General features: G+C 42.8%; 1 protein-coding gene across 3 annotated transcripts in view; it reads left to right on the forward strand.

Annotated features, from left to right (window-relative positions):
- The window catches only part of LOC144672651 (SPRY domain-containing protein 3-like), a 275,765-nt gene that overhangs the window by 48,118 nt on the left and 205,510 nt on the right, over window positions 1–22,137 (forward strand). For all 3 annotated transcript variants that reach the window (XM_078534526.1, XM_078534528.1, XM_078534527.1), the window contains exon 6: window positions 2,886–3,074. In XM_078534526.1, the coding sequence (XP_078390652.1) occupies window positions 2,886–3,074 (189 nt within the window). The remainder of the gene's footprint in view (window positions 1–2,885; window positions 3,075–22,137) is intronic.

The raw sequence follows: 22,137 nt of genomic DNA on the forward strand, positions 1-22,137 counted from the left end.
TAACTTTTTGTGACTCATGTACTAGAACACCTAGATCCCTCTGCTCCTCGCAATTCTGCGTCGTTCTCTGTTTAAGGAATACTCTGCTTTTTTATTCTTCCTGCCAAAGTGAACAACTTTAACATTTCCCCGCATTATGCTCCATCTGCCAAATTTTTTGCCCACCCACTCAACTTATATGGAGTTTGCAGACAAATATAGACAACAAACTTTCCTACCTATTTTTGTGCTGTCTGCAAATTTGGTTACCATGTCTTCACTCCCCTCATCTAAGTCATTGATGTAAATTGTAAAAAGTTGAGGGCCCAGCACAGACCCCTGTGGGACTCCACTCGTCACATCCTGCCAATCAGAAATGACCCATTTATGCACACTGTGTTTTCTGGCAGCCAGCTAATTTTCTATCCATGCTGATACGCTGCCCCTTACACCATGAGCTTTTATTTTCCACAATAATCTCTGCTGTGGTACCTTCTCAAAGTTATTGCAAACTGAAACATTCCTTCTGAGAAATTTCAGGTGCCAGCACATCGTGCTATATCTTTTATGTTTCCTGTTAACTGTGGGTGTGAGGGAGTAGAAAGCGGCAGTGATAACTATGGGCTTCGCGATGCAGCTGATGTGCTCTATGGGGCGGCAGCCTGCTAGTCCCAGAGTTAATGGGTGGAATTTCATGGCCCCTCCCGAAGTCAGTGGGCTTTTAAGTTACCCCCAGCATCTTCCGCCCCCAGCCCTTCCCACTGCGATGGGGCCGTAAGATTCTGCCCAGGGTTCAGGGCATTGTGGCTGGCTGCAATTATGAGCTTTTTCCTGCAGTCCTAAAAGACTGTGAAATGCTGTTTGCTGAACTTTACAATTGCAATACGGCTGAGCGCTTTGGTTTCCCAAAGCAATAGTGCCAGAACGTGCAGGAGACGTGTGGGTGTTGGGATCTTTATATCGAGCTACCCACCATCAGTGAAAGGTTACCTTGGAATATGAAAGGTATGTTAAGCATAAATATGGGTTCACTTGCGGTCACGTTCAAGAGAGCAAAAGGTGAGCTCATGTCCCATGTCAGCATATGCAGCTGGTTGAAGTGAAATATATTTGTGAGATGTGTTAGTGGGATTTGTGGAAATGCAGTTTGGAAAAAATGGTCAAGCAGTTCACTTAACAGCAACGGAAATGTAAGACACAGCAGCTGCTGTTGCCCTCAGTGCCCTCACTGCTACACTCCCAGTGATAGTCTAATCAGCAGTAGTGATGGGAAAGAATTTTTCAAATGAAGTGACTTTGGAAAAGAAAGCGGAGATCAGCTCTTCCATCAGAATACTCCATTTGTATAAAATTGATTATTTTTCAGCTGGTTTTGTCCTTCTTGCTGGTACTGTGCGTGTTTGAGGCTGTAATATATTTGTTTGTATTATTGTTTTACTGTTGTATTATTTGACTGTCTTGGGCAAGGAAGACAGAGTGACATCGAGCGTTTTCTACACAGCCACTCGGAGCTCCGAGGAATGGTGTGTTGAAAATAGAAATCTCATGTTATTTAAATAAGGAATATTTTTGAGGTTGGGGTTGAGGTGCAATGACCTGATCAAGTAGAAACAATTTTACTCTGTATCTAACCCCATTCTGTACCTGCCCTGGGAGTGTTTGATGTCGACAGTATAGCTAGAGTTTTATTCTGTATCTAACACCATGTTGTACCTGTCTTGGGAGGGTTTCATGGGGACAGTGTAGAACGAGGTTCATTCTGTATCTAACACGGTGCTATACCTGTCCTGGGAGTGTTTGATGGGGACGGTGTAGAGGGAGCTTTACTCTGTATCTAACCCCGTGCTGTACCTGTCCTGGGAGTGTTTGATGGGGACAGTGAAGAGGGAACCTTACTCTGTATCTAACCCCGTGCTGTACCTGTCCTGGGAGTGTTTGATGGGGACAGTGTAGAGGGAGCTTTACTCTGTATCTAACCCCGTGCTGTACCTGTCCTGGGAGTGTTTGATGGGGACAGTGTAGAGGGAGCTTTACTCTGTATCTAACCCCGTGCTGTACCTGTCCTGGGAGTGTTTGATGGGGACAGTGAAGAGGGAACTTTACTCTGTATCTAACCCCGTGCTGTACCTGTCCTGGGAGTGTTTGATGGGGACGGTGTAGAGGGAGCTTTACTCTGTATCTAACCCTGTGCTGTACCTGTCCTGGGAGTGTTTGATGGGGACACTGTAGAGGGAGCTTTACTCTGTATCTAACCTGCTGTGTTAAAAAAAACCTAACCATTTTGAAGCTAAGGTACAGAATTATGTGTTTGCAAACCCAACCTATAGACTTTCTTCCAGTTGTTCTTGTGCCATCTGTGTTCTTAAATGGTTAACATAGGTGGAAGTGCAAAAATGACAGAGAAGTGGTTCTCCACATGAAGAACAATCTACTTTGCATAGTTTCTCATGAAAGAAGTAACTCTAGATTAATGCAAAATCTGCAAATACAGTTGGGTAGCTATTTGCAAATGCAGTTGCTGAATTAAAGGACTGTGTAGGCAAACTTGTTTCAATTGCCTGCCCTTTATTGAAAGGGATTGCATTGGAAGGACTGAAGTACCTTGAATGCAAAGTCCCACAAGTTTTGTTAAAATTGTCTACAGCTCTCATCTGATTTTGTTGTCTTTCCCTAATATCCATAATGGGGATATGGATCCAAGGAGGATAAGTGGAGTTGGGGTACAGATCAGCCATGATTTGATTGAATGACAGATCTGTCACAAGAGACTGGCCTACTCCTGTTCCTATCCCATGGATCTCCAGTTAAGCATGGAATAATGCACCTTTTTTCCTGTTTGTAAGTTGGATTGGTATTATTTGATTTCACATACATACCTGTATGAAATACTTTTTGTATTTGTGTAGGTGGGGTCAGTAGTGATGGCCATGTCTCCAGATGGATTGTTCCCAGCAGTTGGAATGCACTCTCTTGGAGAAGAAGTTCGGATTGACCTTCAGGTAGAATGGGGCCTGGACGAGGATGACACTGTCATGATGGTCGACAGCCATGAAGACGAGTGGGGCCGTTTACACGATGTTAAAGTTTGTGGAACAGTGAGTGACTTTTCCAAGAATATACTTCACAATGTTTATCTTTGCACCCGGAAATATTGTGGCATAATGTGCTAGGAAAGTCTGTCAGTGAGGAAAAGAAGTGGTGTGTCTTTCATAAGGGCTTTAATAGTAGATGTGGAACTTGTGAGAAGCTGCCTTGATATTTAGCTCTGACAAATAAATGCAATCTAATTTTATAAGAGACTCAAACCTTCAATTTTGAAAGTGTTAGTTTTTGTGGAGCCAGCTTTGGAGAAGTACATGACTTAGAGGTGTTTCAGCTTTTCATTTCATGAGCCCACCTCCCTTGCTGGAGCAGCATGGTGTTGGGGAGAGGGGCATGTATTGAGCTTATTCCCTGTTCCCATTAACTTGCATATATCTCACGTTGCTGATACTAATCGATATGACCCTGGGGGCTTGTTTTAAATGCACAGGTACTCGTCAGTTAAAACCAAATCCTGTCCCACCATTGATGTGCTGATCTATGAAGGGTCAGTCCCTTGTTACACAAGAGCACAAGAAATAGGAGCAGGAGTAGACCATACCTGTTCCACCTGTGTCAAGCCTGTTCCACCATTCAGTACGATCGTGGCTGATCTTGGGCTTCAACTCCATTTTCCTGCCCGCTCGCCATATCCCTTAATTCCCTGAGAGACCAAAAATCTGTCTACCCAGCCATTACAGGCAGGAGGGCAATTAATTTAAACAGCCCAAATTTCTCCCCTCACTACCCGTCCGTAAACAGAAAGGTGTTTTTGATTTCTGATTTGCACCTTTGTAAGTGGTGGCGTGTTTTCCCCAAACCTTCAGTTTGGAGTAATCCAATCCTCTATTAATAACCCCACAGCAAACTCAAGATGAGGGTTGGTTTATTTTACACACACAAAATGCGAGAAGGGATTTTTGCAACTTCCGCCCCTTTTGCACTTGTACAATAAAAGGGGAATAAGGGTAAGAAAGGAGTACAGGGCAAAACCATGATAAAAATAAGAGTTATGGTTTCATGTGAGTCCAGACTCCAGAATCAAAAGTCCAGTAGTGTATTCCTCCAGAGGTTAGCAGGCTGAAACTGTTGCAGGGTGACCTGTCTTCCCTGAAGCGAGGACTTCCCTGATGGAAGAAGGCATGTAGGGATGAATTAGTCTTGAAGGCACAGATACAGGAGTTCCGATGTTCTAGTAGTTCACATTGTAGATTAGGGCCAGGCAATTTACCTGGACAGAGCTCTTTCTGCTGGTACCTGTTAGATAGTAAAATGGTAGACTGTCTGTCTGGGTTCAGTTCTGCATGGCAATATTACAGGCTCTAGCAGCTTGGGGGAGGTCATATGACATACCTTCCACTTCTTCTCCTGGCTGTTGAACAAAGGATGTATTTTCCCAGGTCTTGAATCTTGAGGTGTTTAATGGAGGAGTCGGGTCCCTTTTGTCCTTTGCAGACATTCTGTCTCTGTTGGCTGCAGCTCTGCCTTAGAAATGTAAAGGGGTGTTGGTGCATTATGTTCAATGATGGAGCATCCACAACCCTCTGGGGTAGAGAATTCCAAAGATCCATAACCCTTTGAGTGAAGAAATTTCTCTTTTTCTCAGTCCTAAATGATTGGCCCCTTATCCTGAGACTGTGCCTTGTGTTTTAGATTCCCCGACCATCAGAAACAACCTCTCAGCATCCACCCTATCAAACCCCCTCAGAATTTCGTAGGTTTCAGTGAGATTGGCTCGCATTCTTCTAAACTCCAGACAATATAAGCCCAGTTTACTCAGCCTCTCATCACAGGACAACCCTCTCATCCCAGGGACCAATGTAGTGAACCTTCGCTGTACCGTCTCCAATACAAGTATATCCTTCCTTAAATATGGAGACCAAAACTGCACTGCAGCTATCCCTTTTAGAACCCTAAGATGTAGCTACTCAGGCACCTGGATTTGTCAGATTTTAGTCCTTCAAGTTAGTGCGAAACTGTTCCCACTCAAGGGCACATCAAGAACTAGAGGGCATAGATTCAAAATAATTGGCAGAAGGAATAAAAGTGATGTGAGGGAAAAATGTTTCAGCGAGTGGGCAGTTGGATTCTGGAACAAACTTCCTGAGGGGGTGGTGGAGGCAGGTTCAATCAGGTATTCAAAAGGGATTGGATTGCTATCCGAAAAGAATGAATGTGCAGGGTTACGGGGAGAAAGCAGGGGAGTGGGGCTAGTTAGAATGTCTTTTTTTAGAGAGCCAGTGCAGACTCTATGGGCCAAATGGCCTCCTTCCGCACTGTAAAGATTCTGTGAAGTTTCCCCAATACTTTATCCGTGCCAATATAAATTTCCTTAGTTTCCTCATTCTTTTTAGTCCCTAGGTCACTAGCTATTTCTGGTATGAAATGCTGTCTCCTGCTGTGAGGACAGAGAATATTTGTTCAATGCCTCTCCCATTTCCTCATTCCCCATGATAATTTCTTCTGTCTCTGATTCTAAGGGGCCAACATTTATTTTAGCTACTCTCTTCCGCTTTACGTACTTATAAAACTTCTTGCAACCTTTGCTGGCTTCCAAAGCACTCCCAATCCTCAGAAGTGCTACTGTTTTTTTGCAACATTGTAAGCCTGTTCTTTGAATCAAATACTGTGCTTAATTACCTGAGTGAGCCATGGATGGGTTTTTCTCGCTGCAGTTTTGTTTTGCAGTGGAATTATTTTTGTTGAAAATTTTGAGTTTCTTTAAATGTTTCCCGCTGTTCATTCACCTCCACACCTTTTAGTCTATTTATCCAATTAACGGTAGCCGGTTCTCCCCTCATACCTGTGTAAGTTTAAGTTTAAGATTCTCGTTTGTGATTGGAATATGTCACTTTCAAACTTAACCTGGAATCCAATTTCCCAGAGGACCTTATACCACGACATTACTAATTAACTTTGGTCCATTACACAATACTAAATCTAAGATAGCTTTACCCCTAGTCAGTTCCACAATGTATTGGTTTAAGAAACTGTCACAAAAACATTCTACAAACTCACCTTCTAGACCACTCTTACCAATTTGATTATCTCAGTCTATATATAAAGACCGCACAGTTATTACATTGCTTTTGTCACAAGCTCCAATAATTTCTTGTTTAATGCTCTGCCCAATGTTATAACTACTACCTATAAACTACTTGCCTATAAACTACTCCCGCCAGTGTTTTCTGACTCTTGCTTTTCCTAATTCCACCCATACTGATTCTACTTCATGATCTTCTGAGGCCGGTTCCTTTCTCGTTATTGTGCTTACGTCATCTTTTACTATCAGGGCTACCCCTCCTTCTTTGCTCTTCTGCCTGTCTTTCCTAAATATTGTGTAGCCTGGAATAGTTATTTCTCACCCTTGATCACCCTGTAACCATGTCTCTGTAATGGTGATTAAATCGAAGTGATTATCTCTATTTGTGCCACTCGTTCATCTATCTTATTGCAGATGCTTCACACATTCAAATAAAGAACCTTTAGGTTCAATTTTTTATTTCTGTTCCCTGCAATGTCCTTATTGCCGGTGTACAATTTTTGTTAAACTCTCTGCCCGTGTCTTTACCCAAGTTGCTATATTGTTCTGATGAAGAGTCATACGGACTCGAAATGTTAATTGTGTTCCTCTCCTGTCAGACCTGCTGAGTTTTTCCAGGTATTTTTGTTTTTGTTTTGGATTTCCAGCATCCGCAGTTTTTTGCTTTTATGCGATATTGTTCTGAGGCCTTGACCTTTTTCTTTGGATTTCTAAATCCCCTTTCACCCGAGCCCTCCCCCACCCAGCCTTCACACTAGTTTAAAGCCCTGTCCACAGCCTGAGTTTCATGATTGGCCAGGACACTGGTCCCAGCCTGGTTCAAGTGGAGCCCATCCCAACTGAATAGCTCACTCTTCCCTGAGTACTGATACCAGTGCCGCATGAATCGAAACCCCTTCTCGCCACACCACTCCTTGAGCCATGCGTTTAATTCTCTAATCTTCTTGACCCTATACCAATTGGCGTAGCTCAGGTAACAGTCCAGAAATTATTGCCTTTGATGTTCTGCATTTTAATTTGGTCCCTGGCTCCTCACATGTTCTTATCAGAACGTCATTCCTGGCTCTACCTATGTCGTTGGTTGCTACGTGGACCCTGACAACTGGATCCTCCCCCTCCCACTCCAAGTTCCTCTCCAGCTGTGAGGAGATGCCCTTAACCATGGCACCGGGCAGGCAACAGAACCATCGGAGCTCCTGGTCGTGGCTGCAGTGAACGAGATTTATCCCCCTGACTATGCTCTCTCCTATCACTACCACATTCCTCTTCACTCCCCGCACTTCTTCACCATGGTGCCTTGGTCAGTCCACTCATCCAACTTGCAGTCCTTCTCATCCACACAGGTAGCAAGCACCTCGTACCTGTTGGACAAAGTCAGGGGCTGAGGCTCCTCCATCACTACATGCTGGTTCCCTTTACCTGCCTGACTCACAGTCCTATCCTCCTATCCCTGACCATTGACCTACACTAAACTTTTGCCTAACCTAAGGGGAGTGATTGCCTCCTGGAACAAAGTGTCCGCGTAACTCTCCCCCTCCCTGATGCCCTGTAATGTTTGCAACTCAGACTCCAGCTCAGCAACCCAGAACCAAAGTTGCCTAAACTGCGACGCTTTCTACAGGCATGGTTGTCCAGGATTGCAGTGCATTCCACAGATTCCCACATGCTGCAGTCATGACACACCACCAACCCTGCCATTTCTGCCAATTAGTTAATAATTTACATAGATAAAGTAACAGAAAGTTGCACTCACCAAGGAAGGAAACTCACCAACTACTGGAGGCTGAAAAAAACGTAGTAAAAGGAGCACCTCTTTCTCCCTCTGCCCCGAGTTCCCACTTGAACCAAATTTCCAACTCCTCGCCCGGCCTGCGTCTCACTCGGGCGTAGTTTCGTGCCCGCGTGCCGCTTCCTCTTAAGTTTCGCCGCGCACTCAAAATTAAATGAGAGTTTTTGCAAGCAAGATGTGAACGTGTGGTTACTGCTTTTTGAGTTGTTTTTGTGAACATACTGGAAGCTGTGAAACCTCAGCTTTTTCTGTACCTTTGTGTGTTTGAGCTTTTAAAATGTGTTCTTGCGAATGCATGTGACACTGGCAAGGTAGAATTTACTGGCCATGCTGAGCATTAAGAGTCAGCTATGCTGTGTGGGACTGGAGTCACTTGTAGGTGATAAGTTAGATAAGTTAGATAATAGTGAATATTAGCTTTTGTCGTCATGGGGTGGTAATTGGCTGGGTCGGATTTGTCCTGCTTTTTGTATACAGGACATACCTGGGCAATTTTCCAGATTATTACTTGAATTAATTGTCACCATTTGCCATGGTGGGCTTGGAACTCATTACCTCTGTGTTGCTGATCTAATACCATAATCACTGGACTACCATAGCCTACTACGTTACTCTGTTTCCCTCTTATGTTGAGGTGTTTTTGTGAACATATGTGGAAGATATGAAATTAAACCAAGGTGACCACGTTTATGTTCTCCACAACCTCAAAGACTTGTTTTTCTTGTTGAATAAATCAATATGTCATGGGTCACTCGTAGAATTTAACATTTTCATCTTGCTTGCCATTTAAGTTGTGAAATCAAAAGATTATTGTCTTGTATTTCAGAGGCATCAAATTATGAAAAGGATTGGGGTAAACTGAATTTCTCATGTTGTGCATTCAAATCATTCTTGACATTTTGTTAGTTGTTTATAATGTGATATTGGTTGAAGGTAAATCTGGGAAAAGTGTAAGTGTACTGAAGCACAAGGCACAGCACCTCGTGTGGCCAACACTGAGATGTAAATGAAGGATGTCAAATCAATTAATGATATTAAAAATTGCCATATTTGCTGGACTATAAAACACATCGGCCAATAAGATACACCAGGATTTTAAAAGGAAATATTTGGGTATAACCTACAGACCATAATACGCACGGCAATTTTAGATTGCTTTTTTTTCCCAGAAAAAAAGTGTGTCTTATGGTCCAGCAAATATGTGATAAGTTAACTCATTTTCACTTTCTTTACTTTAGTGAAGATGCCTGTTCTGATAGATAAAGTCCCTGGTCACTGACATCATCTTAGTGAAAATCTCTCCTGCACTCTTCATGTCCTTGACATCTTTCTAAAGACAGTTATAAGATAGTCATTAACAAATCCAATCTGGAATTCTGGCGACATTTCTTTACTCAGACAGTGGTGAGAATGTGGGACTTGTCACCACAGGGAATGGATGAGGCAAATTGTGTGGATGCATTTTAGGAGAAGCTAGATAAGCACTTAAGGAAGAAAGGAATCAAAGGATCTGATGATTGGAATAGATGAAGAGGGTTAGAAAGTGTCTCATATAGAATGTAAACACTAACATGGCCTGTTTCTATGCCATACATTCTGTGTAACTTGTGTGTGGACCACTTACTGGTCAGCTGTGTAGTGTTTATAAGGTTGGGCTCCATGTCACTTTCTCTCTTACTTGGGGGTTACATTGCTGTTTGATGCATTTGAAGTGTGTTGGCTTCTCTAATAAGATTTGAGGCTGTTTCTGTTGTATAATTACTTATATCCAGCAACTGTGACACGCAAACTGATATGTCCTATGATATATCGGACCTGTTTAAACCATGCCATACAGCTGCATTTCCTGCAGACTTCAGATCACCATCAGACTTTTTGTTACTTGCAGTTATCATTGTTTCCTTTATAGTTCTGTTTGTTCTGTCACATCCAACTCCATACATGAATCACTGTAGTTATAGAAGTACAGTTTTCAGTATTGTCTGAAGGCCCAGGATAAAGTTTTTCAATGAGCCATTTGCTCCAGGCTACCCTACCTGTATTTCCATGTCTACATTGTAAAATGTGATGCACCTACTGTTGGTTTCTTGTCCTTGCCTTTCTCCCTGCAAGCCTCCCCCACAATCTAAGACTGCATGATGGACACGTGCTGGACTCCGATTTAGCAAAGATATTTAAATGTCTAAACAAAGAATGTATTAAAGTTGCTGTTCTTGATTAAGAAGTCAGGCTACTGCAGTGTGAAAGTATTTTAAACTTAACCATATTATTTCAATAAGTGATTAAGGAGCATATTTTTCAGAGGAATGGCCAAGGATAAAATCTTAACTGATTGGTTCTGATTTTGCAGTAAGCGGTGAAGGGCACCCTAAAGTTCCCACTTACTTTGCTTGGCAATGGTGAGGGAGAGAATTTCACTGGGAAGGCAGGAGAATTCCTTCATGATGCGGGCCCTAGCATATCTCTGCAGGGTTCTCTAACACGAGCATAAAAGACAGAGTGTATGGTGGAGTGACTAGAAGCCACACTGTCTGGAGCAACATAGGATAGCCCATAGCAACTTCAGGATTTTCGTGTGCACACTCCAGAAGTTGCTGGCACTCCCGTGAACAGCTTCACCGTTATTACCAATGCAGAATTCAAGCCATTGTATTCTGAAATGCCAGAGCATCCCTGCTTTTACTCGTATCTAAGTCAGGGGCGAGGAGAGGTCATTTAGCTAATCAAAACTCATCCCTCGGTGCATTAGCTCTTCGATTATGGCCTAACATTATTTTGGTTAGCCTTAATGTTTTTGTCACTGCTACCTTGTTTGGCAGATTATTTCAAATATTTCATCTTCTGAGTTTTTTGCTTAAAGAAGGGTTCTCTTGATGTTAAAAATTAGCTTTTTACTAACTTCCATTTCCTTCCCCTGGTTGTCCTTTCCTGGCTCACCTTGTTTGGATGAGCTGAACTTACTTTGTCTATATCATTTTACTGCTTTATTTGCATTGATGTGATTCTCCTCAGAACCGTTTCCTTTCTAGGCTTATGAGACGAGGGGGTGCAGTGTGGACAGAGACCCCACAAGTTGACCACAGTTTTGAAGCAACTTGTATTGTGCTGCTGTTGCATGAGTTTTGAAAATCTCACAAGAAATCCAAGCTTAAATGACTAAGAATACTCCAACCTCATCTTATATGGGCACCCGTCTCACAAGCCTGCGTTTCCCATCTTGCAGACTTCTTCTGCAGACTCTCCTTTTGATTTTGCCATTATCGTATAACGTTTGGTTTAGATTGTTGATTCAGTTCACCATCACTTGGCTCCTGTAACACAGACAAAGATCAATCACCTTCAACCCCTGGCTTTCACAATTGTCCTCTCACTTCCCACTAATGATGCGAGTTTTACTGTAGTAATAGGGAAGGCAGATTTGACACTAGTCAATAATACACCCTGCACCTTTGGAAATTGAAGTTTTTGTGACATGGTGACTGAAATGAGTGAAATAGTAATAAGTAGTGCATTGTAATTTAGCATATCCTCTGCAAGACAGTCAATTGTCATCCCCCTCAAGCATAGCACTTTTTTTAAAAAAAAGTTACCTTAAAAGTCTTTTATCTCTTCTCTGACTTTACGAAATTTAAAGAGAAAACTAGTGTTTTTATTTATGCTCAAGGGAGATGGGCTACAGGACAGACCCAAGCCTTGAAGATGACTTAGAGCTGTGATGATTTAAAAAGTGCAAAGGCGACAGTGATACCCATATTGAGGGTCTGAAAAGTTCACTTCCAGCGTAACCATTGCTCTTCATAATGAGCTGCTGGTCTAAAGAGGAGTTGGAACTGGGTTTCTGTTGATAACACCTGTAATCTGTTAAAGGAAAGTGGAAATGAATAGTCTAAAAGCTATGCTAAATAATGATTGCCATGTCCTAGAAAAATAAACAAGTATAAGCTCGCAGAATGCAGGCTTTTACTGCTACTGCATTTTTTAGACACATGCTGACTTGTCAATCAAATGTTTAATAGTTTATTAATGAAGAATGCTATATTATGTCATTTGAAGAACACATTAAGAGCTTCATGTACAGCCATGATTAAGCTCATGGTTTCTGAGTGAGGTAAAGTTTGACCAATGATGTCTTTTTAAAAGCTGTGTTTATTTTTATGAGTCGGCGGTAGATATTATCGCACGCCCTTACTTGACTAGTTGTCAGGTTATATTTGAACATTGTTTTGGGCTGTGACTTGGATACAGTAGGCGTAGAGACCAAAGAACAGGTGTGAACATTGATTATTCTTAATCCAGAAAGGAAAGCAAGTATCGCTTTGGAAATCGTATTGATCAAAGCTCGGATTTTAATTTTAACATTTGGAGCCAAGGCAAATTTATATCTTTCATTTACTTTCAAAATAATTACTCTGCATTCACGCTGCGACTGGGTGGTACAGCGAGTTATCACACTGTCCTTTCACACTCTGGGACTGGGTACAGTGGGTTATCACACTGTCCTTTCACACTCTGGGACTGGGTGGTACAGTGGGTTATCACACTGTCCTTTCACACTCTGGGACTGGGTACAGTGGGTTATCACACTGTCCTTTCACACTCTGGGACTGGGTGGAACAGTGGGTTATCACACTGTCCTTTCACACTCTGGGACTGGGTGGTACAGTGGGTTATCACACTGTCCTTTCACACTCTGGGACTGGGTGGTACAGTGGGTTATCACACTGTCCTTTCACACTCTGGGACTGGGTACAGTGGGTTATCGCACTGTCCTTTCACACACTGGGACTGGGTGGTACAGTGGGTTATCACACTGTCCTTTCACACTCTGGGACTGGGTGGTACAGTGGGTTATCAGACTGTCCTTTCACATTCTGGGACTGGGTACTGTGGGTTATCACACTGTCCTTTCACACTCTGGGAATGGGTGGTACAGTGGGTTATCACACTGTCCTTTCACACTCTGGGACTGGGTGGTACAGTGGGTTATCACACTGTCCTTTCACACTCTGGGACTGGGTGGTACAGTGGGTTATCACACTGTCCTTTCACACTCTGGGACTGGGTGGTACAGTGGGTTATCACACTGTCCTTTCACACTCTGGGACTGGGTGGTACAGTGGGTTATCACACTGTCCTTTCACACTCTGGGACTGGGTAGTGCAGTGGGTTATCACACTGTCCATTCACACTCTGGGACTGGGTGGTACAGTGGGTTATCACACTGTCCTTTCACACTCTGGGACTGGGTAGTGCAGTGGGTTATCACACTGTCCTTTCACACTCTGGGACTGGGTGGTACAGTGGGTTATCACACTGTCCTTTCACATTCTGGGACTGGGTGGTAAAGTGGGTTATCACTGTCCATTCACACTGATGCTGGATCGACATTCCTTGTGTGCATCAGGCATGATCTAATTAACTGGCAGAGGAGTAGGATTGAGAGACTCGAAGGCCTGCTCCTGTTCCTATATTTGCCATATGTTTAATACATTATATTAATACAGATCTTTTGTGCTCTCAACTAAAACCATATTTTGCCCTGTTTGTGTTCATTTTCTTACCAATTAGTGTCTAGTACCAGTGTGCAAACACTGGACCATGTCACATGGGTACTTGGTAACTTTCAGTCAAATAACCATGGTCCCAAATTGTGATGTATTCCAGGGTTTGCTCTGAAGCTCCTTGTGCTTAATTTAAAAAGAGCCAATACTTGGCAGCCATTTGAATGCCTTGCATTCTTTCTGCTTTTTTATTGTTGTAGGACAAAGGTGCCTTTATATGATAACTTTCGGGTGTCTACATCTGGCCTGGTGTATTGTAAACTCCAATTGATACTATCACGTTGATCAGAAAAATCACCAATGGCTGAGCGCACAGAGGTATTCGAATGTGTCCTCGCACTTGAAACGCAGGCAGGATGCTGGGGCAAAAACAAAAACAGCTGGGAAAACTCAGCAGGTCTGACAGCATCTGTGGAGAGGAAGACAGAGTTATCATTTTGAGTCCGTATGAGCCATACCGGACTCGAAACGTTAACTCTGTCTTCCTCGCCACAGATGCTGTCAGACCTGCTGAGTTTTCCCAGCTATTTTTGTTGTTGTTTCAGATTTCCAGCATCCGCAGTATTTTGCTTTTATCAGGAAGCTGGGGGTTTGGGGAGTGGGCAGGGCCATGAGGCGGGAGATCTGATGAGGGCAAAAACCTTCATGTAGAATAGCTGTTCTGATGGTGGGATTTGCAGGGATAAATAAGGTGAGGAGGGGAACGTGGGGGTTGGATTGAGGCCTTCCGCTATGTAGCGCTAGCCTTGAGAATTTGGGCAAACTAAAATTGAGAACATCGTATCAGATAATTAGGTACTTGCGTGCCTCGTCCAACAGAATGGAAAGTGAGCCAGTACTGAATGAAGCTCTCAAATATTGAAGACATTCGTTGTATTTTGGCGCAAATCAAAAGAGCAGTGGGATATGATTAGTTGAGGCTCTATTATAAATATTGAGAGTTTCTCTCTGTGGTCTCAGCAGATCACTGTGCTTCATAGGAGTTCAAAACTTGACCTCATTAATTGTGGGCTTGCTTTAAATGGGATGCACCACCATCCCTCCCTCTTGGTTTCATTCTCACTCACATTCTCTTGTGTGCATTTTCTCCATAACTTACTGCAGAAAAGAATGTTGTATGTTAAGAAACAATACGGGGATTGCAAAGGGTGAATTCAATATGAGGGGAGGAAAGGGAGGGAGAATATTCTTTCTTTTATGGTGATTTAAATGAAACGTCCCAGTGAAGTCCCTTGGCAGTTAAAACAATGAGTTACACACCCCTGTGGAATTTCAAGAAATGTCTTGAGGAAAAGGTTGCTTCTCATTTCTAATCCCTGACCTTTTTGGAGAAAAATGTGGAAGTCCTTATTTGAGGCTAAAGTAATTATGTTTTGAATGGCTGTTAATCTGACCTGGAAATTGAATAGCAATATGGGTTTGTACTAAGATTTACAGTAATGCAAAATACAATTTAGAGAAAACGTATGCCTTGTTTGTTCTTGTCTGGGCTGTAATTAAGACTTGAATGGATTGCTTATGTTATCTGTTCTAGTCAAGGAATGCAGTGTAATTAATTCGGCATCTTTCTGGAGATACCTTGGAAAAATGCTGCAGTTTTGATTTTTGTATTCATTCTTGTTGTACGATACTGAAGGTAATTGTTTGAGGATTAGCTGCCTTGGTATTAAAATAAATTCATATGCTGTTTATCTGACCAGTGAACATATTCCCAAGATACTCAGCTGGCTAATTGGCCAATTCAATGAACTCTTTATTTAATATTTAAAATCTTGCTTCTCCTCTCTGCATTCTTCATTGAAGTAGAGGTTTACAATCGAGAAGAAAGCCATTCATCTTGTCATATGTGTGCTGCTTCTTGGCTACATTCAACCAAAATTAATCCCACTGCCCTATGCCCTTGTATATTTTTCTGTTGCAAATAATTCAAATTATCTCTTGAAAGGTGCAATGCTCTCTGCCTCAGCGACTTCCTGTGGCAAAGCATTCCATGCTCCAACAACCCTTTGAGTAAATATGTCTGATGAGAACAAAAGTAGACCCAACACTGCTCCCTGGAGTACATCCCTTCCAACCCTTCTCCAATCCAAGCAATACCCATTACCCCTAACCACTTGCTTCCTGTTTATCTACGAACATCCTATGGATACTGCGACATTTCCTCTTTGCCATGAATATTGAAGGATTTTGTATAATGCTAACATTATGATGGTTTGATATCCAGTTATAATCTACTTTATAAGGTCCAGCTGCTGGTAAAAGATTCGTCCCTCTTAGACAGCAATGTTCAATTCACATGGGTCTGCCACAAGCAGCTCATCATATGGTAACAAACCTTGAGACATCTAGAATCATAGAGTGATAGAGCACAGGAGGAGGCCAACTGTGCCACCTCTTTGAAAGAGCTATCCAATTAGCCCTGATCCTCTGCTCTTTGGCCATAGCCCTGTAAATTTCTCCCCTTCCATTATTTATCCAATTCTCTTTTGAATGCTACTATTGAATCTACTTCTAACACCCTTTCAGTTAGTGCATTCCAGATCATCATAACTTGGTGCGTTTTTTTTAAAACATTGTTCCCTCATGTCACCTCTTGTTCTTTGCCTCTGACTTGAAACCTGCGTGCTGAGGTCCCTGACCATTCTGCCGCTTGAAACAGTTTCTCTTTGTTTACTGTTTCAAACTGTTTGAGATTTTGAACAGCTCGATTACATTTCTTCTTAAACTTCTCTGCTCTAAGGAGAACAACCTCAGCTTCTCTGGTGTCTCCACCTAACATCTCTCATCCCTGGTGCCATTCGAGCAAATAATCTCTGCGCCCTGTCCGAGACCTTGACATTCTAAAGTGTGCTGCTCAGAATTGAACACGATACTCCAGCGGGGGCCTAACTAGTGTTTTCTAAAGATTTGTATTCTATTCCTTTACTAATAAAGGCAGTGATTCCACTTACTTTTTTAAACAACCTTCTCAACTTCTGCTATCATTTATATATAAAAAGAATGAAAATATTTATTTATAAGACCACAAGAAAATTATGAGTGAGAGAAACCGCTTTGTCACTTTAATTCACCTATCCTGAGAGATTCTGAAGTCTGCAATTAATTCTAAATGATACTTTTTTTTGCCTCCAGTACTTTATTTAGGAGTCTGGTTTATGTGTTCATCGTTCTATTTGAGGAAGGATTTCCTGATATTAATCCTAACTTTGGCTGTTGTTGGTTTGACCCCATTTTTCCTTCTTGGATTGTAGTTTATTTTAAGCTACAATCCTAGGTTACTTTTTCCGTTCCAGTTACAATTTTATGCCTTGTTGATTGCTGCTCTGAATTGGTTGCACACATTGTGTGTTGAGGTCTCTTTCAGATTGCCAACTTGCACACCTTTCATGGAGTTTGTGTGTTGCCCATTTTTCCTTCCTAAGTGCAATACTTTGTACTATTCGATTTCATATATATTTCATACGTATTCAATTTCACCCTCCATTGTTCTGTCAAATTACACATTTTGTACAACTTCTGTGATTTTTGACCTGTCTCCTCCAATTCCATTGCTCTTCCAAGTTTGTACCATTTGCAAACTTGGGAAATTTGCATTGATCTTTGGAATCATATTGTTTATGTTGCAAGTCGCTCTCTGCACACTTACAATGTGTGGCAAGATGCTGTAGAAGGAATCTTACTCTGCATTCGACCCATGCTGTACCTGTCCTGGGAGTGTTTGATGGGGACAGTGTAGAGGGAGCTTTATTCTATATCTAACCCCGTGCTGTATCTGTCCTGGGAGTGTTTGTTGGGACAGTGTAGAGGGAGCTTTACTCTGTATCTAACCCCATGCTGTACCTGTCCTGGGAGTGTTTGATGGGGACAGTGTAGAGGGAGCTTTACTCTGTATCTAACCGCGTGCTGTACCTGTCCTGGGAGTGTTTGATGGGGACGGTGTAGAGGGAGCTTTACTCTGTATCTAACCCCGTGCTGTACCTGTCCTGGGAGTGTTTGATGGGGACGGTGTAGAGGGATCTTTATTCTGTATCTAACCCCGTGCTGTACCTGTCCTGGGAGTGTTTGATGGGGACGGTGTAGAGGGAGCTTTACCCTGTATCTAACCCCGTGCTGTACCTGTCCTGGGAGTGTTTGATGGGGACGGTGTAGAGGGAGCTTTGCTCTGTATCTAACCCCGTGCTGTACCTGAACTGGGAGTGTTTGATGGGGACAGTGTAGAGCGAGCTTTACTCTGTATCTAACCCCGTGTTGTCCCTGTCCTGGGAGCGTTTGATGGGGACAGTGTAGAGGGAGCTTTACTCTCTATCTAACCCCGTGCTGTACCTGTCCTGGGAGTACTTCATAGTGACTCTTGTGACTCTAGTGGTTCTTGATTGGTAAGGGGATCAAAGGTTACGGGGAGAAGGCGGGAGAATGGGGTTGAGAAACTTATCAGCCATGATTGAATGGCGGAGCAGACTCAATGGGCCGAAGGGCCTAATTTCTGCTCCTGTGTCTTATGGTGGTCTTATGGACTTGTCGCCTGAAATGGAAACTGTTACAACTTCCACACGGACCTCCCTCACTTTGAGGAGAAAATTCCCCCAAGCTTGTTCGAAAATCCTCAATTTGCTTCCAGTTTGGATTTCTGTCAGGATAGCTTTTTGGGGAACTTTGAAACTTTGCAATATATAATTTTGAATGTGGTGTTGAACTGTGAGCCGGAGATTTGAAATTGCCTCTTTTCTCCCACCAGTATCGAGCTTCGCTTTTAAAAAAAAATTCCAGGTCACTAAGCATCATTCCCTTCTCCTCGTGCTGTTTAGTATTTGCACCAGTTTTGTGGAGCCCAACCTGAAGAACGTTTTCTTGCTTTATCCACTACCCATCAGCCCCATCTCATGCCGGTGGATACTGTTAAAACGACGTCAACTGTTTGTCTGATTCGCCTGCTCTGTTGCTTTACATGTATTTAATGATCAGAATAGATTATCTGAAGCACACTTAGTAAAATGGTTTAAGGCTTATGGGATTTGGCAGCACAGAGGGATCTTTCATGTGTCTGCTGTAGGGAGGAAAACTGACTTTAATATACAATAACAATGATTGCATTGGTGAAACATGAAAATGTTTGATCATGTAATAGCGTTTTAAAAATAACCCCATGCCTCTTTTACGTTTTTGCTTATTGCCATGTAAACATCTTTCTTGGCTGTTTTTGGAGTCATGTACACACATGATGTATGATACCCAGTTCTTAATCTTTTACACCCATGGGAGAGAAACTGGAACAATTTTGAACATTGCAGGTTTTTTTTCTTCCAGAGTTTCAAATTTCAGGTGGGTGTTACGGAGAAAATATTTTCTTGTACTTCCAAAATAAAATCTGTAGCTACTGGCAACATCTGGTAATGAAGTAGGTTAACGTACTGAAGAAGCATTCAAATCCATTCCAAAATGTGAAATCTGAAACTAAAACTGCTGCTCCAGGAGTTCTCCGATGGCTTAGTCCAGGATATACAAGCAACCAGAATTGGAGGAGGGTAGATTTCACGACGGGTTGTTAGGGCTTGAGGAGCTAACAGAGATGGGGATGTTGTTGTTTACTCCCGTTGTCTCATCTTGCTAATGTAGGAGACTTGTGTTGGATACAGTAATACAGTGATAGTTCTAACCCTCTGATACCTCATGCAGTTATATATTAATGTGAGAGTCCAGACAGAGATTGTTGGGCTATTCAAGATAGACGTGGTCGCAGCTGACTCAAATTCTGTTCTTTCTTAATGTCTCTATGTGCATTTCTATCAGGACCATCTTAGCAGTGAACCCTGAATGGTTTAGTCCACTGGGACACTCCGCACACCTAAACAGTAGTATTTTGTCCTAGACTTATTGCAGTCAGACTCCACTGACTTATTTTGCTTCTCAGAAAATCATTGCTATCTGAAGTCATGTCTTTGCATCCACCAGAATGCTTCTGCTTCTTGATGCATTTTTTTATGTGTAAGCTCTAATCAACGTTGAGAGAGAACGAACCCATGAAAGCTGGTCACCATGCACTATAGTTCCATGTTTTAGTGAGTATCTTTCTACTGCTGAACAGCCAGCAGTGTCACAAAACAAATTTCAACCCCAATAACTCCGCATTCCATTTCGTATGGGAAATGAAATAAGAGAGGACCATTTGGCACATCATGTCTGTCCATGGGATAATGTTAAAGGGAAAGGAGGGGAAGGAATTTCTCAAATGTATTCCTTGACCAGTATGTTCTTGGTCCAACTAGGAACTTGGTCCAACTAAAAGCTCATTGTGTAGAGGGTAACATATTAGCATGGATAGAAGATTGGCTGGCTGGCAGAAAGCAGAGAATATACATAAATGGGTCTTTTTCTGATTGGCAGGATGTGACAAGTGGAGTCCTGCAGGGGTCTGTGGTGGGGCCTCAACTTTTTACGATTTATATCAATGATTTAGATGAGGGGAGTGAAGGCATGGTAGCTAAATTTGCAGATGACACAAAGATAGGTAGGAAAGTAGGTTGCGAAGCGGCCATAAGGCAGCTGCAGACGGATATAGATAGATTGAGTGAGTGAGCAATAATCTGGCAGATGGAGTATAATTTAGGAAAATGTGAAGTTGTTCACTTTGGCAGGAAGAATAAAAAAAAAACAGACTATTACTTAAACGGAGAATAGCTACAGAATTGCGAGGTGCCGAGTGATCCTTTGCATGAGTCACAAAAAGTTAGTATGTAGGTACAGCAAGTAATTAAAAAGGCTAATGGAATACTATCCTTTATTATGAGAGGAATTGAACATAAAAGTAAGGATGTTATGCTTCAGTTATACAGGGCATTGGTGAGACCACATCTCGAATACTGTGTGCAGTTTTGGTCTCCTTATTTAAGGAAGGATGTAAATGCATTGGAGGCGGTTCAGAGGAATTTTACCAGATTGAGCTGGTTGTCTTATGAGGAAAGAAATGGTGATGTTGGGTCTGTGGTGATGGTGAGGGGAAGGTTGGTGGGTGACAGGGGAGGGTAGAAGGTGGTGGAGGGTGACAGTGGGGAGAGGAATGGTGATATTGGGTTGGTCTATGGTGATGGGGCGGGGTTGGTGGATGACAGGGGAGGGTAGAAGGTGGTGGAGGGTGACAGTGGGGAGAGGAATGGTGATATTGGATGGGCCGATGCTGATGGGGGGAGGGTAGAAAATGGTGGAGGGTATCTGAAAAGTCACATGCACCATTTTCTCATGGCTGTTCTTGACAACACAGTTGCTCTGGACGTGTGAATCCTCAAAGTGGGAGGAGGGTCTTTTTGGGTGGGTGGAGTTCAAGGTCAGCACATGTGACTGACTAAAGGGATACCCTAATAATTTCAGGTAACTGGGTGTCAAAGATGCTTGCTTGTGTTCTCCTCTCTATGGTGAAGCCCACACGGCAGCAGGTTTGTTCCGACTCAAGGGTCTCTCAGCCTCGAGATCCCAGCAAGGTGTGGAGCTGCCATTCATTCTGTGTCATTTGCCATCGGCTGCAGTCAGAGGCAGGGATGAAGGGAGGGAGGGATGTGGATGCCTCCAAGGTGCACGGCTGGTGGAGGGCAGTCAACTCGTGACTCCAAGCCTCCATCCTCCTGGGTAAATGGTCTTGGCTGACAAGGGAACATGCAGTTAGTCTTTCTATGCTGCCAAGGCAATAGGCTCTCTATAGAGTGTCGAGGGTAGCGGAGACGAGAGGCAAAGTGTCTGCTCGAGGCTTCTTGCAAATGGTTCTCATTACTCTGGTCAAAAAGCGATGTCTCCATATGGGTTAATGTGTAGAAACATAGGAGTAGGTCATTCTGCCCTTCGAGCCTGCTCCGCCCTTTAACTAGGTCATGGCTGGCCTACCCTCTCCTGCACTATCTCCTTGTCTGTTGATGTCATTGGTACCTAGAAATCTATCCGTCTCTGTCTTGAACATACTCAATGTCTGAGCCTCCACAGCATTTCTGGGTAGTGATTTCCAAAGATTCACCACCCTCTGAGTGAAGAAATTCCTCCTCAACTCAGTCCTAAATGGCCTGCTTCCTATGTTGAGACCATGTCCCCTCAAAAAACCAGGGGAAACATCTTTCTTGCATCTACTCTGTTGAGCCCTATAAGAATTTTGTACATTTCAACGAGATCACTTCTCATTCTTCTAAACTCCAGTGAATACAGGCCCCGTTCCTCAGATCGACAATCCTGCCATCCCAGGAATCAATCTGGTGAACCTTCATTGCACTCTCTCTATGGTAAGTATATCCTTCCATAGGTAAGGAGACCAAAACTGTACACAATACTCCAGGTGTGGTCTTACCAAGGCCCTGTACAATTGCAGCAAGACTTCTTTACTCCTGTACTCAAATCCCCTTGCAATAAAGGCTAACATACCTTCTGGCTTCCTAATTGCTTGCTGCATCTGCATGTTAGCTTTCAGTGACTTATGAACAAGGACACCCAGGTATCTTTGGACATCAACACTTCCCAATCTCTCACCATTTAAGAAATACTCTGCATTTCTGTTTTTCTACCAAAGTGGATAACTTCACATTATTCCACATTATATTCCATCTGCCATGTTCTTGCCCACTCAATTAGTCTGTCTAAACCTCCTTGAAGCCTCTTTGCGTCCTCCTCACAACTCACATTCCCACCATTTTTTGTGTCAGTCAGCAAACTTG

The sequence above is a fragment of the Cetorhinus maximus genome, chromosome X, assembly GCF_964194155.1.
Source record: "Cetorhinus maximus chromosome X, sCetMax3.hap1.1, whole genome shotgun sequence".
In the NCBI taxonomy this organism is placed as follows: Eukaryota; Metazoa; Chordata; class Chondrichthyes; order Lamniformes; family Cetorhinidae; genus Cetorhinus; species Cetorhinus maximus.